The sequence below is a fragment of the Eleutherodactylus coqui genome, chromosome 6, assembly GCF_035609145.1.
Source record: "Eleutherodactylus coqui strain aEleCoq1 chromosome 6, aEleCoq1.hap1, whole genome shotgun sequence".
Lineage (NCBI taxonomy): Eukaryota > Metazoa > Chordata > Amphibia > Anura > Eleutherodactylidae > Eleutherodactylus > Eleutherodactylus coqui.
The window spans coordinates 125289310-125316802 of record NC_089842.1 but is presented as its reverse complement, the minus strand read 5'-3'; the positions used below and the strand labels follow the sequence as shown (position 1 = coordinate 125316802).

General features: G+C 43.2%; 1 protein-coding gene across 1 annotated transcript in view; it reads right to left on the bottom strand.

The window, feature by feature from the left end:
- ITPK1 (inositol-tetrakisphosphate 1-kinase) overlaps positions 1-27493 on the bottom strand; it is a 99329-nt gene that overhangs the window by 55933 nt on the left and 15903 nt on the right. The window contains exon 3 of the mRNA XM_066607526.1: positions 23567-23591. Coding sequence (XP_066463623.1) covers positions 23567-23591 — 25 coding nt within the window. The remainder of the gene's footprint in view (positions 1-23566; positions 23592-27493) is intronic.

Sequence of the window (27493 nt, the reverse complement as noted above, 5' to 3'; positions counted from 1 at the left end):
TCGGATAAGCACTACTCGCTCGAGTAATGTGCTTTATCCGAGTATCGCAGTGCTCGTCCCTGAAGATTCGGGTGCCGCTGCGGCTGACAGGTGAGTCGCAGCGGGGAGCAGGGGAGAGCGGGCGGGAGAGAGGGAGAGAAAGATCTCCCCTCCGTTCCTCCCCGCTCTCCCCTTCAGCTCCCCGCACCCGAATCTTCAGGGACGAGCACAGCGATACTCGGATAAAGCAAATTACTCGAGCGAGTAGTGCTTTTCCGAGTACGCTCGCGCATCTCTAACAATAACCCATTTTCAAAATGCAGTCATTCCTACAATCAGTTGATCACCGAGAGTCCAGCTTCAGAAAACTCAAGCGATCATCTAATGCAGTATTACATGCCAGCTGTTTAAATGAATGGCCAATCAATTGCCACATAGTTATCATTAATTAAAGGGATCTATTCAAAAATGGGTCCATCATAGTGCGCATTGCTCCATTATGAACACATGTTGCCAGTGTGAAAAAAGGCTTAATGGGCCAATAAGCCACACAACTTCAAGATACCGTTATCTACCTAATGCAGTCCATACTAGGATAATATATCCAAAATACAGATAAATCAAGAGCAGCTTGTGGACAGGTTCCAGAAAGCAGCATCATTTATTAGAGGACGCAAAATTTAGACCATTTTGACCAAAAGTATATTGGAAAAGGTTTACCAACCGTGGTAACAAAAAAAGTAAGGTTCTAGAAAGTGAAAAGAAAAAAAAAAGTTTTATTAAAAATGCTTTATGAAGTAGAAATGAGTCCAGGAGCGGCCAGATGACACAGTAAAGATGGATTATTCCTCACCAAATTCTTCAGCGAGATCATCACAGGAAGTTACTAACACGTTAGGAAATATCCTGAAAAGTTTCAATTTTCAGTTCTGCAAAGACTGTTATTTAAAGAGACAGTGTAATTCACAGGCCAGTGCAAACAAGAATTCAGAAGTCAGTGAAAATAGTTTTCCAGCTTTCCAAGTCTCCTGAAAAAGCACACAGCGTCAATTATATCTGACAGAGAAGGACAGAGGCGATTTTGTCTTCACTTTTTAAAGGAGTTTTCTCACCATAGATATTAATATCACTAGTAATTATTAGGAAATTATACTACCAGCGTTTCTAGTGGCGCAATGCGACACACAGCTCTCCTACGTGCACGTCACACACACAGCACTGCTACATACATTGTTCGTGCCATACAACAGAGATCAGAAGCAGCACAGCAGTGGAGATTAAGGACCTGTGATGATGTCACCGTCATGCTCCGTGCCCCGATTACATGACGTTCATCCCGAGTGAATGACTTACATGCTCCGCCCCTGATCACATGACAGTAACGTAAAACAAAGGTCCTGCATCCTTGTGCAGATTACGGGCGGACTACAAACCCCCTGCGGCCTCACTTGCTATGGAATACTAACGAACGCCTAGCCAGACAGCAGCCGTGTGCGCACAGGACCTGTGATATCACCATCATGTGATCAGGGGCAGAGCATGCAACTCCCTCACTAGGGATGAAAGACTTGTGATGACGTCACAGTCATATTCAGGGGGCGGAGCATGTAAGTCACACACAAACCTTCTCACTACTGACTCACACACGGACAGACAGGTCATCGTTAGTATTTTGACTAGTAATTATTAGGACTAGTAATTATTAGGACATGACACTCACGGCAGCTTGATTACCACAAAAGACAAACACAGCTTGTCTCCTCCCACAGCAGTGACATCACAGCGGGTCCTTTAGCCCACTGGATCTCTGTGGTAGGTCAATGTGTTCTTTCAGGACTGCTAAGTTGTGTAGGAAATTCTAGTACCATTGTTTCTGGTGGCGCAATGCGCCATACAGCTCTGCTACACCCCAAACACCACACACAACTCTGCCACATGGTACATGCATTATGATTGGAGATGAGCGAATATACTCGTTTCGAGTAATTACTCGATCGAGCACCGCGATTTTCAAGTACTTCCGTACTCGGGTGAAAAGATTCAGGCGGCGTGGCGGAGCGGGGGGTAGCAGCGGGGAACAGGGGGGAGCTCTCTCTCTCTCCCTCTCCCCCCCACTCCCCGCTGCAACCCCCCACTCACCCACGGCGCCCCCCGAATCTTTTCACCCAAGTACGGAAGTACTCGAAAATCGCGGCGCTCGGACGAAAAAGGGGCGTGTCCGAGTAGGTTCGCTCATCTCTAATTATGATCCCCAAACATCACACACACAGCTCTTCTACACCCCACACACACAGCTTGGCTCCTCCCACAGCAGTGACATCACCACAGGTCCTTTAGCCCACTGGATCTCTGTGGTGGTGGTAGGTTGTTGCTTCCTGTCAGGACTGCTGACTTGTGTCTTCTGTGATAATGGCTTAGTTGTACTCTCATTTTGGTATTTTAGTCCTGCCCTTTCAAGAGCCCAAACTGTGTTGTTCTTCTGTCAGTCAGACTGTGTTTTATATATGTTGTAGGACCTTCGATGGCATCACCAGGGGGCGGAGCAAGAGAAGCACTCACACACATACAGACAAGTGGTCGTTAGTAGTTTGACTAGAAATTATTAAGACATTATAGTAGCAGTGTTTCTGGTGGCACATCACACTCACAGTAGCTTGATTACCACATAAGACAAACAGCTTGGCTCCTCTCACAGCAGTGACATCACCACAGGTCCTTCAGCCCACCGGATCTCTGTGGTAGGTCAATGTATTCTGTCAGGACTGCTGAGTTGTGTAAGAAATTATAGCACCAGTGTTTCTGGTGGCGCAATACACCACACAGCTCTGCTACATGGTACATGCACACACACAGCTCTACTATATCCCGCCGAACACGAACACACACACACACACACACACACACACACACACACACACACACACACACACACACACACACACACACACAGTTTGGCTCCTCCCACAGCAGTGACATCACCACAGGTCCTTTAGCCCACTGGATCTTTGTGGTAGGTTGTTGTCTTCTGTCAGGACCGCCGAGTTGTGTCTTCTCAGATAACAACGGCTTAGTTGTATTCTCAGTGTGTTATTTTTGTCGTCCCCCCCCCCCCTTCCAAGAGCCCTAACTGTGTTGTTCTATTGTCAGTCAGACTCTGTGTTTTATGTATGTTGTAGGACCTTTGATGACATCCCCAGGGGCGGAGCAATGACCTCAGCAGGGGCAAAGCATGAGAAGCACTCACACACATACATTAAGACAAGTGGCCGTTAGTAGTTTGATTATCCTCACTGCCATGAGCTGGGTACAAGGTATTTCCATTCTCAGATACTATGGGGGAAACTGTAGCCAGACTCTGTTCATCAGATATTTCTGTCATATTTGTTATTCCACTAATGTCTAGGCTTCAAATTGGTGTCAACCAACCTATCTTTCAGTAGCTCACATGTGAAAGGAGAACGACTGAACACCCAACACTGGAGGCTTTAATTCATAAATATTTAGGAGTTACAGACTTATACTGTACAGAGGAAATGGTTTAATCACATTTTAGGAGCATTTGTAATTGTAACTTTTGATGTCCTAGCTCCAGGAGCAATCAACAATATGCAGGAGGGATGTTCAGGACTACAGAAAAGCTGAGTGACCAACTGCTTCTTCTCTATCAAGTTTAAAAAAAAAAAAACAGCTACCTCCTGCTTCTAGAAAAGCTGGGTGATATATATCTTCCATTCCCTAGACGTGCCATTCAGAAGTCTACAAGAACTGGATGACAAACTATAATTAAGTCCATATGACTTGTCATCCAGCTTTTTAGTAGGAAAAGCTGCCCCAGCTCAGCAGTCTTCATATTTTCATCCCCTCAGCACACGTTTCCTCTAGTTGGCCCTGGTATATACAGTAGGTAGATCTCAGAGGTAACAGCAGGCAGCGGCCAAATGAACTTTGCTCTAAAGTGATGAAGTCACCCCTGAACCACCCAGTACAAATCAACAGGACTATTGAACTGCAGATAAGGCTCTAGATGAACAATCCCAGAAAATTGATTCCTCTGAGCATCACAAGTGCAGAGTACATAGCAATCAGTCAGAAGAAGAAAGGGTAAACGGATTGGTGCGTACTCTGAACTTTTTTGTTTTGTTTTTTTTTAACTCCTGTTGTTCTAAAATTGATGGCCTATCCTTAGGATAGTAGATTAGTGGGGATCCGATCCTCGGTGGTTTTAAGGTTATGGCTGATCAGTGTATACAGTGATGGTAGGAGTTAAACTTTATAATATGGCACAACCCTTTTAGATGGGCACTAAACTGCAATAAAAACTACCTTCGCTCTGCAGCTGGGACTCCACTGCAAGTTCTATGAACTATTTGGTTTGCTCTGCAGATGAATATGAGCTACTGTTCTCCGATATCAGCAACTTCAAGATGGAAAGATGCTGACTGTAATACAAACGAATACAATCCAATGTTTCCTATCAGCTCTCTTCAGTTCACAGAGAGCCAACAAAGATATTCAAAATAGGGTAGTGAGCAAACTAGAACACAAGGTACATTATAGTGCTATGCCAAAGGGTGTATTTATGAACGATTCTCTTTAATAGGGGGACCAAATTTTTAAAATAGAAAAAAACCCCTCATATATGAGATCACCGCTATCCCGCAACACTTTACAGACAGAGCAAATGTAGTCCCAGCTATGTATGAGCAGCGGCCAAACAGGGGTCCCCCTTGCACTGCAAACCTGACAGTTCCAGCTGTGTCCAATCACATGAGAAAGAAGAGGGTCCCTGCAGAACATCAGCTTAATCACAACGAGCAACATGACAAACAACATTAAGGCTCAAAGACGTCCAACAATAAACAGGATGAAGGAAGAACCTGTTCCGAGCAGGTTTCATCTTCTTAACAACTTCATATCCATCATGTACAGGCAGAATTTCTAAAAGACACACACTCAATATACAGAGGAACTTTACTGATGTACTGGCCACTGTATTCACCAAAAAAGTGCAGAAAAGACAAGAGACGGCAAAGACTACTTCTCCCTATGCACAACTACTAGAACACTGCTCCTCTGCTATCAGGACTAGAACCACTATAATACTGCCAGCTATGTACAAGAATATAACTAGTATAATACTGTCCCCCATGTACAAGAATATAACTACTACCGGTATAATACTGCTCCTATGTACAGGAATATGACTACTATAATACTGCTCCCTATATATACGAATATAACTACTATAATACTGCCCCCTATGTACAAGAATTTAACTACTATAATACTGCCCCCTATGTACAAGGATATAACTACTATAATACTGCTCCCTATGTACAAGAATTTAACTACTATAATACTGCCCCCTATGTACAAGAATATAACTACTATAATACTGCCCCCTATGTACAAGAATATAACTACTATAATACTGTCCCCTATGTACAACAATATAACTACGATAATACTGCCCACTATGTCCAAGAATATAACTACTATAATACAGCCTCCTACCGGTATGTACAAGAATATAACTACGATAATACTGCCCACGATGTCCAAGAATGTAACCACTATAATACTGCTCCCTATGTGCAAGAATATACCTACTATAATACTGCCCCGCATGTACAAGAATATAACTATAATACTGCCCCCTATGTACAAGAATATAACTACTCGAATACTGCTCCCTTTATATAAGAATATATCTACTATAATACTGCCTCCTATGTACAAGACTATAACTACTATAATACTGGCCATATGTACAAGAATAAACTATCATTCTTATATATAGGAGGCAGTATTATAATAGTTATATTCTTGTACATATGTGGCAGTATTATAGTAGTTATATTCTTGTACATAGGGGGCAGTATTATAGTAGTTATATTCTTGTACATAGGAGGCAGTATTATAGTAGTTTTATTCTTGTATATAGGAGGCAGTATTATGGTAGTTATATTCTTGTACATGGGGGACAGTATTATAGTAGTTATATTCTTGTACATAGGAGGCAGTGTTATAGTAGATATATTCTTGTAAATAAGGGGCAGTATTATAGTAGCTATATTCTTGTACATGGGGGACAGTATTATAGTAGTTATATTCTTGTACATAGGAGGCAGTGTTATAGTAGATATATTCTTGTAAATAAGGGGCAGTATTATAGTAGTTATATTCTTGTACATAGGGGGCAGTATTATAGTAGTTATATTCTTATATATAGGAGGCAGTATTATAGTAGTTATATTCTTATATATAGGAGGCAGTATTATAGTAGATATATTCTTGTAAATAAGGGGCGGTATTATAGTAGTTATATTCTTGTACATAGAGGGCAGTATTATATTAGTTATATTTTTGTACATAGTTTAGAACAAGAAATCACTGGAGCAGGAGGAACACCAGATGGTCAAACTGAATTTGTCACTGTAGGGTTCAGAACTAAAATATAAAACTTTTATTAAATCTTTATAAAAAAGAACTTGATGAACAAGTCTCAAATAGGACACACATATAGCTAAAAAGAGAGTACTCCTTAAACAAAAATCCCAGAGATGACGGAATGGCCGTATTTCGGGATAGAGAATTTAAAGCTATACAGCTTTAAAAGGAGTAGACCATAGAAGGTTCAAAACAATCAGTGATTTGCTAGCGTGCCGTTGTTATGGGGGCTCGGCTCCGCGTGCAGCGCTACCACGGTCCCATTTGATCAAACGTGGTGACGTAGGACGCTGAAAGGGTGCATAGGGAGAATTGTCATCCCCTCACCGTGCGCGCGCCCACGTGATCAAGCGCGATGACGTGGAGTGCTAGAAGAATGTACTGGGAGAACTTTGAAAAGTTATAGTTTCCCTGTGCGCGCGATCACGTTTCTTCTCTGACTACAGGACCGAACCTGGTAGGAGAGTAAATCAGAGGGAGGTGTAAATATCAACCCCTTACATCAACATGGCTTATGTTGTACTTATACTCCGATCATAAGACCGGTCCTGTTGGTGAAAATGATGAATGAGCCGTGTCTGTAACCTCCCCTAATGGTCACATGATCATGGCCGAGGATATGACTGGTGGTGTCCTATAATGCTATTGTGTAGTGCCCAAATAGACAGCGCCGAGGTGGATCGTCCACTCAGTCTTGGAGTGCAATTTAGAGGGATTTATGTATACCTCTGTGCACTAAACTAGGCTGGGGTAACGTGTGAAGTTCCAAAAATTCTGAACCCAATCACCGAGTTAACCCCTCGTTTAGAGGGCTACGGAGACTTCTTGAGGTTGTTGGTGTTCTGAGAAACTTCTGAACGTACTAGCTAGTTTGACCCTTTGAGTAAAAGGTTATAGCTACACTACATAATTCAGTAGCAAATCACTGATTGTTTTGAACCTTCTATGGTCTACTCCTTTTAAAGCTGTATAGCTTTAAATTCTCTATCCCGAAATACGGCCATTCCGTCATCTCTGGGAATTTTGTTTAAGGAGTACTCTCTTTTAGCTATATGTGTGTCCTATTTAAGACTTGTTCATCAAGTTCTTTTTTATAAAGATTTAATAAAAGTTATATTTTAGTTCTGAACCCTACAGTGACATATTCTTGTACATAGGGGGCAGTATTATAGTAGTTTTATTCTTGTATATAGGAGGCAGTATTATAGTAGTTTTATTCTTGTATATAGGAGGCAGTATTATAGTAGTTATATTCTTGTACATAGGGAGCAGTATTATAATAGTTATATTCTTGTACATAGGAGGCAGTATTATAGTACTTATATTCTTGCACATAGGGGGCAGTATTATAGTGGCTATATTCATGTACATAGGGGGCAGTATTATGGTAGCTATATTTTTGTACATAGGGGGCAGTATTATAGTAGTTATATTCTTGTACATTGGGAGCGGTATTAGTTATATTCTTGGACATAGGAGGATTCTTTTTTTCTGCAGTTTAACACTCTTTAACGTGTTAGTATTTAAAAGAACCAGTATGAAAACAGAAGAAAGGCTTACTGTTTTCGATGCACCTTCACTGCAGAGTGTGAATACAGGTGTAATCCCATTTTATACCTTTATGGGATATCCACAGGAAATGCCATAAAATGTCAGACAGATGCAGGTCCCACTTCAGAGACCTTTACCTATAGGCAGCCCACCAGTTGTTGGGCTTATGTTAACAGCCCAACTGGCTGTATGACGTAGTTTCTGTAACTCCCATAGAAGTGAATGGGAGTTACGGGAACAGCATAGTATAGAGAGCTATGTGGTTTCCACAACTCTGGAGTTAAGGAATCAGAGTAGCCTGGTTTTGTAACTCCCACTAACGTCTATTAAAGTTACAGAAACCATGTAGAACAGCTGCTTCTATAATTCCAGCCATTTCTGGCTGTGATGAATATGCTGGTAGTCCCATCTCTGCCATATTCAGCGCAGATAGAAATACCCATTTATATTAGAAAAATACAAACAGATGCAGAATGAAGTGTTTATGGCTAGTCAAATCAATTTTCTTTTTTCCTAGTAGTTTTCATCCAGTGTGTGGATCATGATTTTTTTGTACAAACATTCCTATGATCAATACTTTCCCTGTGACTATGGCTGTTCTGGGGAATTCTATTACGGCTGGATTTCTCATACATACACAGAATAAATGGCCTGGTTCCAGGAAGCTAGTGTTCTTTCTCCATGCCCTTCTCAGGTAGTGTTTCCTTCTTTTGCTCCACTGTAATGGGTTAGTCACATTGCTAAGAGGGGAAATACTTCATCCTTTTCACTACAGAGTAATGTTCCCTCAGACGGGCCGAAGGACTCTCACAGTTTGATCAAGGGAACGTGTAGCATGCCGTTACGTGTTTTATGAAAGTTTGCACCTACATGGGATTTTTATTTCACTTTGGGTCGGATGTCTAGCTTTGCCTTTATTTGCAGCTTTGACAAAGATAGTACTGCCTCTCCCTTTAAAACATGTAAGCACAGATCATACTGACAGGACAGACACTCTGGGAATGATTAGGATAGTGCCTCCCTGTCTCCCTCTGTAAATGAGCTAAGCATATAATCGTACTGCCTCCCTGTGATATAGGTACATATAGTAAAACAGTGTTTGTCCTTCTAGCACTGCCTCCCCTTCTCTCCCTGGCAAGAATTAACCATTAGGTACATATAGCATTGCCGCCCTGTCCCTCCTTGTAAATGATGTAGATAAGGATAGTATTGCTTTCCTATCTTTACCCTGTAAATTATGAATGCACAGATAGCACTGCCTCCCTGTGTCTTCTTGTGCAGAACACTCCAAACCAATCCTATGAAGTCCCAACCTGTTCTATTAAACACATTCTGCTCGCAGAATACGCAATTCATAATCCAAGACAGTGAAGAGAAGAAAAAAAAAAAATAGAAGCACATGTCTGCGTTTTTCAACATGGATCGTCCATGCGGACGGCGATCTCGGAATCCGCAATACAAATCTGGTTGTGGGAGACCGGCCTTATAAAAACAGTTAAAAAAACTTATGGATGGTTACCCCCAACAGCATACTCCTATAATACAGGGGAGCGGTTAGTTTTCCTCTATACCAGATAATTGTGTGCTGTCTGGTGTAAAGGTGACAGAATGCAAACTGCCTGAGGAAGCTCTGTGCAGACACGGAACAATGCTGGGGAGTTCTGCTCTGCAGGCAGCACAATTGGACCCTCTTGAATATATCTTTAGGATGAACGATCAAGGTTTAACAAATGAGGGTCTGGCCCCAAGGATCAAATGAGCAAAGAAGTGCCTTCAGTGTGTTTCCAGGCACAATGCGGTGTCTTTCTGCCTGGTACGATACATCAACCGCATTCACTTGCTCCATCCGTAGAGCTGTGACCTTCTCAGGGAGTTATTTGAGGTGTGCCGCGGTTTTATTAGTACATGTTCAGGCACCCAGGACCCTGTCTGTGTGATTCTTGCAAATTAAAAACTTGTCTTCTCCGTAGATGAAGCGGGGAGAGATTTTCATGTTTTTCGTTGCCAGGGAACTGCTGTTTTCTTGAAACATCGGAGATGGTTTATTTTCACATGAAATATTAATGGCAGAAGCTTACAAGCCAGAGCCCCAGGAAAACGTGAGACGCTTCAAATGCTGAGCCAGAAAAAGCACACAGACGTCAGGAACCCATCACACTGACAAAACTTGGCGTGCTGTGATTCCCAAAGACCTGTTTATTTTTGTGCCAGAATATCCAAAAAAACACAGCAAAGTGTGGACGGAAAAGCACATTTCTTATTTTAATCTGCTCCCATAAATGTGACTGATTACACAGGGGAAAGTGGAATCTCTTAGAGGGTCCAAGAACCCCCCCCCCCCCCCTTGCACATTACTTTCTACCTTATCAGTCACAGAGTTAAAGGGGTTGTCCCGCGCCGAAACGGGTTTGTTTTTTTTTCAACCCCCCCCCCCCGGTCGGCGCGAGACAACCCCGATGCAGGGAGGTAAAGAAAGCTTACCGGAGCGCTTACCTTAATCCCCGCGCTCCGGTGACTTCAATACTTACCGCTGAAGATAGCCGCCGGGATCCTCTGTCTCCGTGGACCGCAGGGCTTCTGTGCGGTCCATTGCCGATTCCAGCCTCCTGATTGGCTGGAATCGGCACGTGACGGGGCGGAGCTACACGGAGCCTGCATTCTGCACGAGCGGCTCCATAGAAGACTGCAGAAGACCCGGACTGCGCAAGCGCGGCTAATTTGGCCATCGGAGGGCGAAAATTAGTCGGCTCCATGGGAACGAGGACGCCAGCAACGGAGCAGGTAAGTATAAAACTTTTTATAACTTCTGTATGGCTCATAATTAATGCACAATGTATATTACAAAGTGCATTATTATGGCCATACAGAAGTGTATAGACCCACTTGCTGCCGCGGGACAACCCCTTTAATATTCACATATGATGAATTCTCCCACTGTATGGCTCCTCAAAAGTGAAACAGTGTATCGTAAGGGCAGGAGAAGGGAGCCAGGTTTATATAAATACCTAATGCTGGATAACTTTAGAATATGTCCAATAGTGGTTAAAGCTCCATTTTCCTGATATGGAGCTCCAGACTCCCTCGGAGGTCCTAGATCTTGAAGATAACACATTGGTCGCCTGCTACCACCACCACAAGGAGCTCAGGCGCTAAGTGCATCCTGTTATCCTTTATAAAGTCAATATTAAGAACGGAAGCTTCTTCTAGTGGCGGCTGGTAGAAGCCTGCGTTTTATCATGTAACAGGGTTTGGGTTCAAGGTCTTAGAGCAGGTACAATAATACCCTTAGTGCAAACCACCATACATGTACAAAGCTCGTGCTATACAGACCTAGGAACTAAGTCCGTGGTGTTCCTAGTGTTATTGACTGCCGGACTCCCACTGCAGCCGCTGGTATCGAAATTGGTTCCAATCTCGGGGAATTACCCTATAGATGATGCTGTCAATGCAGATAGTGGCATCTATGAGCTTTCACACTATTCGCACCCCATGATCTGCTTGCGAGGTGCTGATGGCTGCCATGGGAACTAGAAGTCAAATCATGGTCTCTGGTTCTGCCATATATGGTTTCATCATCCTAAGGCCTTAAGGCCCATTTACACCAGCCGATTATCGCTTAAAAAAAACAAACAAACAAAAAAACCCCCACGAATCAGTGATCGTTTTAGCAATGATTGGTGCGTGTAAATGTGCGCCCATTGTCTGATCTTTAAATTCAGTCCAACATAAAAATCTTGGCTCACTTTTATCAGTAGTCTCCACAGGGGAGTGCTGATAGCATTGTTTCCCATGGAGAACAAAGGCTATTCCCTACATTCAGCAAAAGCTTCATTTGCATACCTAATTGGTATTTAAGTAGCTGAGTATCTCACCCCCCAACCCTTTCTGGCAGCTGTCACAGCCGCGGCAGAGGATCATAGAGTTCTGCCATTGCTTTCAATGGGACCAGTGCTGCAGGAAACCATGGGGTAGCGATGAGAGACCACACAACCGCATACAACATGTCGCGATTTGTTTCTCACAACGCACTACGTCGCAGTGCCATGCAGGAAAACAACACTCATGTGTATGAACTCCCTCAAATGAATGGGGTTTATATTTGTGCGTCTCGCAACGCAGAAATCTCGCACTAGTTTCTCGGCTGTATGAAGCCAGCCTTAGGGCTCACTCTCACAGGTGTAGGAGGAGTGCGTATTAACCAATGGTCCAGCTTTGTATGATGCTCTCTTCTAAACAATTGTGTTCTGTACTGTGTTTTTTGTATTCTGACAAATAAAACAAAGTTAAAAAAAAAAGCCCATGGATTTCAGTCATGTGTGTGTGTGTGTTTTTTTTTTTTAACAAGAGTGTATTATGTCCTATTATGGTGCGCACTGCAGGCATTATAGGCTTTGGAGGTTAAAATAATCAGTAAATATTCATATATAATAGTGTACTGGGTATATTACCGTGGGAGTAAGCACTTGCTGTCAGTGATGAAAGTGACAGTTTAAGATAATACACTGTACTACATGAGTAGTCCACTGTATTATTTAAGTGATTAGTCCCCTAGTACAATCGTATCAAGTCCTCTTGCACAATGAATAAATATGGTTAAAATAAAAATTAAAAATCCAAAAGTTGACAATTTTCTAATAAAACTTTTTCAACATAATTTTTTTCCTGCTAAGCAGCAATATTAGAAAAGACAAAAATAAAAAACAAAAAGGGGTTGTCCTATTGAAGTGAACGGGCCTGCATTACCAGCCTGGGCCACTGTGCAATGTATGAAGCGGTCTACTTCCTGCAGCAAAACAACTGTAAGACAACCCCTTTAAGGGAAAGTCCTCCTGATAATTAATATAAGGGTTATTATTCCAGACCTAACAGGAAAACTGTCATCTAACGGGATCTGCTCAAATAATGAAGAGAATACATCACCAATATATGTGTAGTACAATCCCCAAAGAAGATACTGCATTATGGAGCTGCCGGCCCTCACAATCAATAGCCCGTAATTGAACTGTCCTCAGTTGTAATAGAAACCCCCAGGCCCAGACTGTACACTCTCCAAATATCATTACATGGATAGAACAGCAGCGCTACTGATCATGCTACCAAATCAGCCATTCCCATCATATGTGGTCATCTTGCAGGAGAGATCACTGGGGCAATGCATTCTGAAGGTCTGTTAAAAGGGGTGTTTCAGAGAAGGGGCTTACTGCAGTCAGATTTATTCTGAAATATGGTAAAGTAATTAAAAAGTTGATTGATCACCATAATAATTGTGCCAAAGCTGCCCCGAGTGTGACACTTCTAAATCAGCCTAACAGCACACTCAGTGACAACCCCGCATACAGTATAGGACAGGAATTAGGACACCCAGTTTCCTCCCATGTACAAGAAAATGAACTGACAGAGTGAATCTAAGTCAATGAGTGGTCAGCATCTGGATCTTGGCCTTCACTAGCCATATAATATAAGCTCCCAGTTTACTGACATCACCTTATGGCTGGGTTCACACAGGGCGGATTTGCCACAATGATTCCGTGATTGCGGACGCTAATCCTGGGATTAGCCAGCCACGTGGACGAGATTTGTCAAAAATCTCATCCACACGGGACGGCCAATCAGTCGCAGATTTCTCAGCCGCAGCATGTCTGTTTTTTTTCCCCACATTGCAGCCGCGCTGCTCCCTATGGGAGCGCTAGCCACAATGGAAAAGCATGCGGCCATGCCACTTCAAAACCCACGGTTAAGTGCTGCAGGTTTTGAAGCTGAGCTTTCCCGGCAGAAATCTCACGGTTTTTCACTGCGGCAAAACCACAAGATTTCCTGCGGGATACCGCCCTGTGAGAACCCAGCCTATTACTAAAATAATATACACTATGCTGACAAAAGTATGGGCATACACATAGGTGGTGTTGAAGTTTGATTACATTCACATTTTTTAATAGTGTTAGGCCGACTTTGCCCTCACTGAATGCAATACCCCTCCTAGGCTGCGTTACAGCAAATTCTGATAGAGGTGTGGAGGGATTTGCCTTCATTCCTCGAGAAGAACTTCAGATAGTAATGCAAGGGATGATGGGTGTGCAAGGATATGGCGTTCTAGTTCATCCCAGAGATGCTCAATGAGATTCAGTCCAGACTTTGGGCTGGCCAATGAAGTTTGCAGACATTCAGCTCCTCAAACCAAGGCTCAACACTGGGTGCTGTAAGACATGGGGCTCGGTCATTTGGTATTGCCATAGGGTAGTTAGTTAATGCCACATTGTCCACAATGTCTCTGTACAGATTGGTATTGAGGGTGGACTTCCCTATAACCAGTAGCCCTAGTCCTCCCCAGCAGAAACACCCGACATCATAACAGAACCTCCTTCTAATTTCCATCTTTGGGCGATGAAGTTGCGTAGAAACTGCTCTTCAGACAACCACCATACCCAAGTGCGGCCATCCGATCAGAAGATGGTGTCCTGTGAACAACACTTTCTTCCACTCATTTACAGTCCAAGAATGACCCTCCAAGCCCCATCGCAGACTCCTCTGTACATTCACTGCTGTGATGTTGGGCTTCTGTGCAGCCGCTCATCCTTGGTAATCCCTCGCATGCAGCTCCCTACGGATGGTTCTGGTGCTAATGGATGTTCCTATGGCCCGTGAGACCTTCTGAGCGAGGGCAGATGACGTACGTGATGCCTTCACAGCTTATACAAGTCTTCATTATCTACGTTCTATCAGTTACTGAGGTCTCCCTGAACGAGGCTGCATCACACACACCAAATGGTTTCCATTTCCAGACATTGCCAACAGTGGACTTTGGAAGGTCCAGAAGTGCTGCGATGTCCCATACTGACTGGGTGCTCAGGAGACATCCCACCACCAGACCCTGTTGGAAGTCTGACAACTCTACACTTCATGGCATCCTGGTGGTTTCTGTACTGGGATATGCCTGTGTGGTACTCTCCCTTATACCGAATGCTCACACATCCGATTTGCACAGCCCTGCGCCTGACAGCACAGGATTAGTGGGGGTCCCAATACTTCTGTCAATATAGTGCATGTACAGGAAGAGGAAGCCATTGGCACTTAGGGAACAGTCACACAGCAAATTTCCATTGGGAAAAAAGTTTGTTGTGTAACTGCAGAAAAATCTAATGGACAGATGGAGTAGAAGACCATGGGTAGCAGCAAAATGACAAGCCAACGACTTCATGACAAAACAACTAAACACTGACACTTGTGGTATAAACTGTAGAAATATTATTTTCTTGGCAACCCACCTTTGAGTTAATACATTTTAAAATAGATTTCTAGGGTTAAGCTACTTTATCCCAAGTAACTATGGGAGAAGACACAACAACACGGACTGTTATTTCCTCATGAGAGCACTGCACAATTTACAAATTACATAAATGGAAGACAGCTGCATCAGAAGGCCAGACTGGGGACAAGTGTGAAAGTCCCTTTAATCATGGCTATGGGGAGTTTTAGAAATACAGACCTCCAGATGTTGAGAGGCGAAGATGAATACTGGCTGCCATCGCACTGAAAACATATCAATTCCTTAGAGGACGGAAAGAAATGACGCCAAGAGATATACCAAACGTAAAAGGTCATAAAAGGGGTATTCGGGAGAGTAAACTGTTTGTCAAGTTTTCGCCCATCCACTGAGTGAAAACTGAGTTGCAGGGTCAATAAAGAGTCTAATCACTCCTCTGTGCCTAATTAGACTCTTATTGACTCTACAACCCAGTTGCTTAACCCCCCTCAGCTGCCATGATTACTTCTGACCGTGACACCCAAGTGGTTTTGCAGGGAAAACTTAGAGAGAGACTGGCGTCCCACATGCAAAAATGCTCGAGTCTCCCATTGTAGTCAATGGTGTTCGTTACTCGGGTAGAGCTGTCGAATTTTGAGAAGAGCTCGACTCGAATAACGCAGACCCGGGCATTTGGGCGCTCGCTCATCTCTACTCTGCATCTGTAACAACCTGCAGTATAAAGTGAATGTGAACAGCATTTAAAATAAATAAACTGACAGAACAGCTATTTTCTGTACAACTTCATTCCCAAAAACAGAAATAAAACGGCGTAATCAAAAAGCCATATATGTACCCCAAAATTGTAGCAAAAAAATATTTAAAAAGGAGAGAGTCCTAAAACCTCTGTAAAGCTTCCCTGGACTGCTGACCCTCTAACTGCTGTGGTGCATGTAGGAGACCCAGCCACAACCTGTCCCCAACAAACTTTGTTGAAAGGGTGAAATCTGCTGCAGTTACATAACAAAAACTGTGTCAAAATCTGCACTATATTGATTTTGACAGGTTTTCTGCTGCGGTTGCGATGTGGAATTTGGTGCGGAAGTCCGTTGCTTAAAAGGAACATGTCAGCTTGAAAATGCAGTTCATTCTGCAGGCATCGTGTTATATAGCAGGAAGGGCTGAGCAGACTGATATAAAGGTTTGTGGAAAAAGGCACAGTACATCCCAGGCGATTTTCCCGTATGATTTCAGAAATCGCACCGAAAAAGAGCCCATTGTATTTAATGGTTGTATTTGCATGTGCAAATACTCTCCTTCTTAAAAGGGGTTTTCCGATTCCAGAACTCGAATATTGAGGACCTATGCTCAGGATAGGTCATCAACATAAATTGATGGGGTCCAACGCTTGGGACTGCACCAATTAGCTGACCGCAGAGCGCTCAGGTGAGTGCGACAGCCTATTCTCAGACATGTGATGCCACATTCATCAGTCACATAGCCTGAGAGCAGCTCAGTCTCATTCAAGTGAATGGGACGGAGCTGCAATTACAGGCATAACCACTACACGATGGTGCTATGCTTCACAAGTGATGAAGCAGCTGTAGTGCTCAACAAGTGCCACTGTCACTTCAAACAGTTGATCGTTGGGGCTCCTGAGGATAGGTCATCAATATGTGCAGGCCCATTTAGACCCAACGATTCTCGCTCAAAATTCACGTAAAGCCGTCTTTTGAGCGAGAATAGTTGGGTCTAAATGCACAGAAATCGTGCACTTTTTGTGCACGAGTAATTCATCGTTCAATTCTAGTTTTCTTGAATTGAGCGATGAATTCTTATTGGCGGTGCAGGCTGTTATCACAGTCGCCAGCACTGATAAGATTCATTCAGCTCCTGACCCGCTGTGAACTACCAGCTATAGCTGTAATCGCGAAGAACAATACAGCTGTTTGTATTTTGCTGAGGTATAACAGCCAGGTCATAGAATGGTAGAGTTGGAAGGGACCTCCAGGGTCATCGGGTCCAACATCCTGCTCAATGCAGGATTCACTAAATCATCCCAGACAGAGATTTGTCCAGCCTTTGTTTGAACACTTCCATTGAAGGAGAACTTACCACCTCCCATGGTAACCTGTTCCACTCATTGATCACCCTCACTATCAGAAAGTTCTCTCTAATATCCAATCTGTGTCTCCTCCCTTTCAATTTCATCCCATGGCTTCTAGTCTTTCCTTGTACAAATGAGAATAGGGCTGATCCGTCTGCAGTGTGACAGCCCTTCAGATATTTGTAGGCAGCTATTAAGTCTCCTCTCGGCCTCCTTTTTTGCAAGCTAAACATTCCCAGATCCTTTAACCATTCATCATAGGACATGATTTGTAGACCGCTCACCATCTAGGTAACTCTTCTCTGAACTCGCTCCAGTTTGTCTATGTCTTTTTTAAAGTGGGGTGCCCAGAACTGGACACAGTATTCCAGATGAGGTCTGACTAAGGAAGTGTAGAGGGGGATAAATACCTCACGTCATCTAGACTCTATGCTTCTCTTAATACATCCCAGAATTGTGTTTGCCTTTTTGGCTGCTGCATCACATTGTTGACTCCTCTTCAGTCTATGATCAATTAGTATACCCAAGTCTTTCTCACATGTGCTGCTGCTTAGCCCAATTCCTCCCATTCTGTATCTGCTTTTTTCCCCCTCTTCCCCAGATGCAGGACTTTGCATTTCTCCTTATTAAATGCCATTCTGTTAGTCGCCGCCTACTGTTTAAGCTTTTCTAGATCTTTTTGAATCATCTCTCTCTTCCCTAGTATTAGATATCCTCCTAGCTTTGTGTCGTCTGAAAATTTGATCCGTTTCCCATCAATTCCCTCCTCTAAATCATTTATAAAAATGTTGAACACTGGGCCTAGGACAGAGCCTTGTGGTACTCCACTCGATACATTCTTCCACTTGTCTGTGCAGCCATTTATGACCACTCTTTGAGTACAATCACTCAGCCAGTTGTGAATCCATCTAACAGTTGCCTTGTCAATCCCAATCATTTCCCTGATCAAGATGGAGGCCGAAAGGATACCTTTTTGGACTCTTCATAATAAAAGCCCTATTGACACGTTTAATATGTACATCAAGATCTTTCCAGTCATACGCAGTAAAAAAAATAATGATAATGTTAATATGCCCTAATAGGTCATTAAATAATAATGAAACAAACCACACTAAACCATGAAACTGTCCAATTATTTTTGTGTGTGAAAATGGAGAAACAATGAAATAAATGACTGTAATCCTTAATGGATAATACAACATCTTTGGTTAACCCCTTGAACAAAACCCTTGGGCAACATACGGGGGCTCCCTCACTTACCACATCTGCCCCAGCAAATCAATTATGGGGTGCTGATGAGTTGCTATGGCAGCCAGAGGCCTAACAGTGGTTCCTAGGCTAGCCATCTTATGGAGGGTCTAATAGGGTGACTGTCAGCATTACGTGGACAAGCAATACTTAAGCTTGACAGAGAGTTTGACAGGCAATTTCCTGTTTTAAGGCCCATTTACACACAACGATCACTCAAAATTCGTTCAAACAATGCCTTTTGAGCAATTGTTGCATGTAAATGCTACCATCGTTAGCTTTTTAGCCCAATGATGATTTTTAGCTCAGTAAAAAACCCTTGTTCAGTTTGCCAGCTGATAGCAGGGACCACAGGCTGTGATTCTCCGTGGAAGCACTGATAACATTGTTTTCAGCTGCTGTCCCATGGGAGAACAATGGAGCTGTATGCAGATAACAGACCACCCGCTGTTATCTGCATACAACGAAGGGAGCTTCATTTAAATGCAAATGAAGCTAATAAGCAACTAATAGACATTAGTGTCTATTAGTAGCTATGCAAAATGATCACTCAAAACTGTCACTTAAACTGTCTTTTGAGAGATCATCTTTGCGTGTAAATGGGGCTCAAGTCCTGGTGGAACAACAAATTAAAAAACCCAAAAAAACTTTTTCTTAAGACACTGCACATAACTGGTATTGCCTCATCAGTAACTAACTGAAATCTAAAGCAATCATGTTATCTAACCCTCATCGTGAAAGTCATAGAAAAAAAACATGACCGCATAGCTGCTTTAGTTTATCCCTTCTCCACAAAAAAAAATGTACTAAAAAAAAAAAGGTGTATGTAACCCAAAACGGTATGAATAAAAACAGAAGCTCACTCTGCAAACAACAGGCCCTCACACACCTCCACTGACGGAGAAAAAGGTTATTGCTCTCAGAATAAGGCGACACAAAAACAAGTGATTTAGGCTGCCTGTCTACGGGCGATTTTTCACTGCGTTTCCATAGACTTTCGATGGAAAGCGCAGCCCCGCTGTGCACGAGCGGAGAATCATAGCGGTTCTCCGCTCGCGGGATTTAAATCGCAGCATGCCGCGATTCTCCGCGGTGATCTTATCTGTCAGATAGGCTCAGTGCAGAGGGCTGTCAGCTCTCCCTTGCTCCCCGATGGTGGCTCCCGCAGGATATCGCTACGCCCATGGACAGGAGGCCTAAAAGTGGTTTTGTTATGCAAAAGTGGCAGAACAAAGCAAAACAAAAATACAACCTATAGATGTCGCATCATCGTCATTGTATTGATCCACAGAATAAAGCCAACTAGTCATTTATATTTTACAGTGAGCGCCTTAAAAAGGTGTTTTTGTTAAACACATATGTACCATAAAATGGTATCCTACAGAAACAAAAAAACAACAACTTAGCTGTAAAACAATGGCTACTCTGACAAAGAAAAAAAAAGGTAAAAAAAAAAAAAACAGGCCCCTTAAGGGGTTAAAACCTGAAAGTGTACGTTTCTATCAAATTGCCGGCTTTATTTCCAATCCATTGTGGTTGTGTTCAGAGGATTGTGAGAATTGTGTCACTGTCAAAATACTTCTGTGCCCGACTGTAAGTGAATCGCTTCTTGCCTGGATAGCTATGGGAGTCAGCGCTCCAGAAAACTAAACTGGGTCATCGAAGGACGTTTATGAAAAGCCTGGTTCTCTGAAGGCTGAAACTTTGTGGTTAAAGTAGTGTTGGGTAAACAAACAAACAAACCAACAACAACTAAATATGCAAAAAATATTTTTTTACTTTCTATGGACCCTGGAGGACATTTTTTTAAAGTGTCTCTGTACTCTGAGATGTACATATTTTGTGATATTCACAGCTAGAGGCGTAACTTGAAGCTTCTGGGCCCCAATGCAAAACCTGGAATGGGGCGCCCAACTATAATGCTTTATTAATAGTACTGGGTCCCCTATATGGAGAAGAGAGGCCTTATGGGCCCCCTAAGGCTCCTGGGCCCGGGTGCAACCGCATCCTCTATAGTTACGCCCATGTTCACAGCTTTAGTTGCTCCCTAGTGACACCCTACAACCCCTTTCTCAGTATTTACCAATATATCATAAAGCAGATCTCAGCCAAAGTAGCTGTACCCCCATCGCCGAGTATTCTTCTAGTGTCAGTCTTCACTTTAACACTAGCACTTGATTCCTAACCAGGAAGAATGGTGCTATACGTCTTTTAACTCTAGTGCAATATGGGAAGAGACCATTACAATTTTTTGCGATAGACTATGATTATATCATCAGCATCTGCGTCTGTAATCTTTGGAGCTCCAGGAACAAGACTGGTGTGGGTGTGTTGGTTTCCCATTGCTTACATTTAGTCAAACAAAAACTTTAGACGTTTTTGGCAACTCCGGCACAGCAAGTCGTCCTTAAAAAAATACATATATTTTTTAATCTAAACTCAGAAACAAAAGAAAACTTGACATTTTGCAGAGCACAGCAGCAGCTGAAGGATTTTTGCAGCACGTCCAGCTGTCACTTAACTGTGGCTCAAGATTACCAGGTTTGAATACAAGTCCTTTTGTTATCAGGGCATAAATAAGCTGCCAGCTCCTCCGCTTTCAACGAAGGCTTTCCAAAATGGCACGAGAGGGCGAGATAAACAATTATGAAAGGAAATGCAAATATAACTTTTTTTTTCCTGAAAGGGCGAAGTCATCCGGAACAAGAACTTGTCTACAACATTCAGCCATACAGGTCATTGTTCAAGAATGCTGCGCTTTGTAGGATTCTGTGCATGCTGGCTCATGAATAGAACATTATAACTACAGTGAACACTGACACACAGGTAGAAAAGGACGGACATAAGATTAGTCTTCAGGAACCAAACATACACTTATACTGAACTGATCCTGAGTTACATCCTGTATTATACTCCACAGTCCTATTCTGCTGGCACAGTCACTGTTTACATAGATTACATTACCTATCTTGTACTGATCCTGAGTTACATCCTGTATTATACCCCAGAGCTGCACTCAATATTTTGCTGGTGGAGTCACTTTGTACATACATTACTTATCCTGTGTTGATCCTGAGTTATATCCTGTATTATACTGCAGAGCTGCACTCACTATTGTGCTGGCACAGTTACTGTGTACATCCCGAGTTACATTCTGTATTAAACTCCAGAGCTGCACTCACTGTTCTGCTGGTGGAGTCACTGTGTACATACATTACACATTACATATCCTGTACTGATCCCGAGTTACATTCTGTATTATACTCCAGAGCTGCACTCACTATTCTGCTGGTAGAGTCACTGTGTACATAAATTACATTATTATCCTGTACTAATCCTGAGTTACATCCTGTGTTATACCCCAGAGCTGCACTCACTATTCTGCTGGTAGAGTCACTGTGTACATAAATTACATTATTATCCTGTACTAATCCTGAGTTACATCCTGTATTATACCCCAGAGCTGCAATCACTATTCTGCTGGTAGAGTCACTGTGTATGTACATTATGCAGGTATTCATGTATCTTGACGCCACCAGAAGGTAGGGGTGTGACAGGGCTTACAAAGAGGAATGGCTCTGTCACACCCCTATCTCCGCATTGGCTGTTAGTGAGCGTGCTGTGCCGTGCCCCCTGCAGCAGTGTTACTCAGCAGCTGGCAGCTCCATGGTCTGTGGTAGCACGCAGCTCCCTTGGGTGTTGCTTGTCGTGCGACGGAGCCCTTCTCTGAGGCCTCCCACTGCAGGGCCAGAGGGGTGGGGAGCCACAGTGGCGGTGGGGAGCAGCTTCGCGGACATAGCAACGCTGGAGCCTGCAGCAGAGCACAAGGGAGACTGCAGCCGGACCCACCTCAGACTCCGGAACCCAGCGGCAGAGCGGCGCGAGTGGAGCGCAGCGGGTGACACAGCTCCACACTGCACAGGGGAGCAGAGATGGGGGGTGGTGGGGTGGACATGAGCCTACGCTATTTCTGCAGCACAGGGAGGGAGTGCGCAATGCTGCCCCTGTGACCTAGCCCTGCTGTTAGTATTCTCGCGTCTCACACTCTTGGGGGGCAGAGTGCTGGGGACTGGCAGATAAGGGGGACGGCGGCTACATGCAGTCACAGCGCTGGAGCTGAGCGCCGGCGGCTTCTGGCACAAATCCAGAGTAGTAGGACCTTCAGCTCTTGAGCCAATCAAAAGCTAGGTGTGCGAGAGAGGCGTTCCTCCTGTTAAACCCCCAGCTTCCAGTGGCATCAAGATACACTAATACCCATTATGCATCTTGTATTGATCTGTGTTACATCCTGTGTTATTCTCCAGAGCTACATTTTCTATTCTGTTGGCAGAATCATTGAGTACATCCATTACTTATCCTCCACCGATTCTAACTTACATCATGTATTAGACCCCAGAGCTGTACTTAGGATGAGTAAAGTTCACCAGCAGAATATGGAGTTGTATTCTGTATTATACTCCAGAGCTGCACTGATAATTCTGCAGACTTCAGAGCTGAAATCTCCCAGTATTCCCTTCTTGTTCAATGCCTGCCCATAGCTTGTTGTAGGGAATTACATTCAGGGAAGTGTTATTTTTACACCACTGTACAGTCACACGATGAAAGAAAATCTAACTGCCCAACTGTATTATAGGCCTTCAGCTATGCTGTTAATAGGGTGTCTGATCACAACCTTGCTGACTGTTTGCAGTTATGTACAAACTTCGCTCCTGGGCACTGTAAATGGACTGTGATATCTTTTTTGTACACATGGCATTCAACAAATAGATGCTGCATATAGAGAGCTAGATGGTACACAGTGCACATAAAACATTCCCGTTCACATATTACATAACATATGAAATGCAACTTTCAGCTTTTAGGGTTTCCATTCATCAGTGTGGCTGGGGCAATCAGGTTTAAAAAAAAAGTTAAAAAAAAAGTAAAAAAAAAAAAATCAGCGCTTACATAGGCAAGTTGTAAATCAGAAAATAGTGCATGATCCTACTCACCTGTACGACTTCAATCCCTCGTTTCCTAGAACAGAAGAAAAAATTTCCTTAAGAAGCGTACATGAAGATATAATAGCATACACAGTAAATTGACAGTTTAATAGTAACAGTAGAGTATTGCTCCATAGTTAAGATTCTACATGTATAAACTGACATTTGCCTGTTCCAAGTCCATTACTTACCAAAACGCTGGGCAGATTTAATATTTTGAGAACTCTTGGTCAGACCCCATGATTATAAAGTGGTGATGTATTGTAATGATATGCCATCACACTACAAGACAGCAAAACACCTTTAAAGGGGTATTCTGGTCAAAGTTATCACCTAGCCGCTCGACTATTCCTGCCATTCCCATAGAGATGAAATGAGCAGCAGTTCACAGGCTCAGTTACTACTCCATTCGAATGGGAAAAAACAGAACCCCTGACCTGGTGATCAACTGCACTCATTTATTACTTATCTATATGGTGGATAGGTCTTGACGTATTACCAAAATCCCCCTTTAAATCTACTCATCTATTGAGTGAAACCTAAGCAGGACATGTATCCCTGAACCATCGGGTAGGTTTATATGCAGAAAAGGCTATCAGACTACCAACATGTCCCCAAAATGTTTGTAACCCCGGATATTCCAGGACTAATGTTAGAATAGCGCCACCCGTTTCTGTTGAAGAGCCTTGCTGTGTCCGGTCTACTTTAGTAAATTTTCTAAGGTGGGCACACCAATGCAGTTTTGCTTCTCTGCAGTAAGGGCTTCCACACACTTGCGTTTTTTTTGTGCGAAGGTCAATGGGACTTTCTAATGTTAAAAACACATCACAAGTTTGTGCTTTGTAATTTTTGTGCGAAGCGTTTTTAAACATTAGAAAGTCCCACTGACATTCGCATTAAAAAAAACACAAGTGTGTGGCAGCCCTAACACGGTCTCACTCGCTCATCATCTGTTCAACATTTCTTTTGACGCCAGAGAACACAGAGCAACGTCACAAACAGCCGCTTACCTCACCAGGGAAGCCTCCACATACCCAGTGGAGCAGAGAGAGAAGGAACACTGAGCATGTGCGACCACCCTGCAACAATTACCAAGGTGGACAGAGAAGAGATTCAGGTGGTGCTATTCTAACATTAGTCTTGGAATATCTGGGAATGTGAACATTTTTTTTTATAAGTGTAAATGCAAACAGTATTTAGAATTATGGGTTTGATATAACTATAAACATTTTGTTTAAGTTGGGAGAGCAACCAAAATGCCTTCCATAACAGCTTCCACAAGTCAGTCAGTTTTTCCAAAGTCTTGAATGGTAAATCAGCCTAAGGGCTTAGTCACACGGGCACATTGGCACTCATACATGGGTACCGATGCACCCGTGTGACTGTGCCCTTACTGCAGGAAGAAGACGTCCATACTTCAGGACGGACGACTCCCCGCAGCGCAGAAGAAAGAACACATGACCGGCAATGAAGCTGGTCACATGTTCTTTTCTCCGGCGCTGAAGTATGGCCGTCTCCTTCCTGCAGTAACACGGGCGCGGATGCGCCCGTGTGACTAAGCCCTAAGAGCAAATTCACATGTAGTGGAAAATTAAGCTGCAAAACCTGAAGGATTTCCGCATCAAAACCCACACCATTGGTATGGATTTTGACTCGTAAGCAGATTTCAGCCTGCCACTCCTCCCACCTTGCAACCAGCATCAAATCACTGCAGCACAGAGAGCAGCCCTCACCCGGCAACCGCTATTGAGCACCGCAACCTCCAGGCAGGTGATGCGCCCACTTCCGCAGCCCTTAGTGGCGGTTGCTGGGTGAGGCATGTGAGGGCTGCTCTGTGTAGTGAGGGGCTGCTGATTGGAGGCGAGAAGAGCGGCACAATTTGACTCCTGGTGCGATCAATACATCGTTCGGTGTAAAAGTGCCCTAACCTCGCTTTATTGCCCTGATAATACTGCTATACTATAAGTTGCCAGGCTTTGGGGTTCGTGACATCCAGTTTGGCGCCACTGTTGAGTAGATTGATATTATAATGTCAGAGCGGCTAGTGAAAAAAAATTAGAAAGCAGCAAAATCTAGAAAGCAGAACAAGACGAGTTGAAAAAAAAGCGAAGCCCCAGAGTGGAGGCGGGCAGGAGGAGGCACAATGTGTGCCTCACAGTACAGGCTGCTGGTTGCCATGACAACCAAACAAGGCCTCAATGAAAAACCTGCTAATGGCTGAAGAACCTCACGAGTGGGGTGACCGTTACTAAATAGGGATGAACTGAGCAGATACAGAAGATACAAACATGTATTTTAACAGTTGGGCTCCAGACTGAGGTTTCATTTCACCGGCACGGACACGGTATCAGGATGGAAGAGACGTTTGTGCTGCTCAAGTGTTGAGCTTACTGAGGACGGTCTAGACTGGCTTACTGTTAAAGGGAACCTGTCATGTCCGATAAGCACCATAAATGGTTGCGGTGCTCAGTGTGCGCAGTCTGGGGGTATACTTTATATATGTACCCAGTTTCCTGCTCCCCCATTGTCACCCCTGAACATCAGTGCTTGGTCTGTAAGCGTGACCCTTTTCGTCAGTCTGTCAATATGTGTGCATTGCCATACAGTACAGTGTTTTTCTGTGCAAGCACTACTGAATGCATGGGTCTGGACTTGGAGGAACAGACTCTGTTTGGACCGTATAACTCCCATATAAGTCAATGCCAGTTACACAAACAGCATAGCACAGTAAGCTACACTTTTTTCATAACTCAGAAGTTGCGGAAAATTCATAGCTCACTTTTTTTTTTTTTTATAAATTCCATTGACTTCTATGGGAGTTATGGAAACAGTGTAATGAAGCCTGTTTAGCTATACCCATAAATCCATACCATTGCATTCAGCTGGGCTGGGGTCTGTGGTGGCCAGAGCTAGAAACAGGAGCAGGTCCCATTGTAGGGACCCACATTTATCAGACTTTCATAAATCTCACATGGGAATACCCCTTTAGCTGTGAGAAGTCCACACTTTACATTTGTTTGTTGTTGTGCATTTTGAACAATTCTGCTAATCTGCAACTAATTTCCCGATAAACATTGCAATCTGTGAAACTCATTTTTTAAAAATTGCAACAAAACTGACATTTCATAGATCATAAAAGCCACAGCATGCCCTCAATTCTAAGCAGTTTCTTGCTGCCAGAAGTGGATGGGGTTTTTAAAACCTCATCCAAATGAGTTGTACTGCAAACTGCTGCAGATTTCCAGCATGGAATTTACAATTTAAATCGGGAGCGAGCGAGTTCAACCTTAGATCTGAACAGGTTGCAGTCTCTGGAAGTCATCAAGAAGGTTTCATTTCAGGACAAAGACGTTTTGAAGTGATGACAATTTTAAAGTATCGTAGAAAGTTGCAGAACTTTTCACTCTATGATGGTTAAACTTCATTGACAATGATCACTAGATAAGGGGTCCCTCGTGTCGTTCTGAAGGTCGCGTTGATTGTTCCTTTATAGGAAACAATGTCGCTGGGTGCAAAGCCTGGAATTATGGTGGTCACTTTATTCTCATAACTGGTTGGAGTCCTAGCTTATAGGCTCTATCAATGTAGTCATCTCCAGTGTAATGAGAAAGCCAAAACTGGAGGGTCACCTTATGCGTAAATGTAGACATCATGGAAATTTTATGCAAGTTAATTGCATAAAAATAAGCAATGAAATCCACACCATTCTGTAGCGGATGTCACTCACTGCTTTGCAATGAAATATTCCAGTTTCCCACAATAGAATCGGCTGCAGATTTCTCCCACTGAGTGAATGACGTTTATTAAAACCATATTCATTTACACTGTACTGAAATATTTTGGTGTCCGTTCTGCAATGTGTGAACAGACCCTACAGGATTCTACTGTATAAAACCAAATAATTCCCCTGTCGCACATCTTAGTTTGTTACATTTA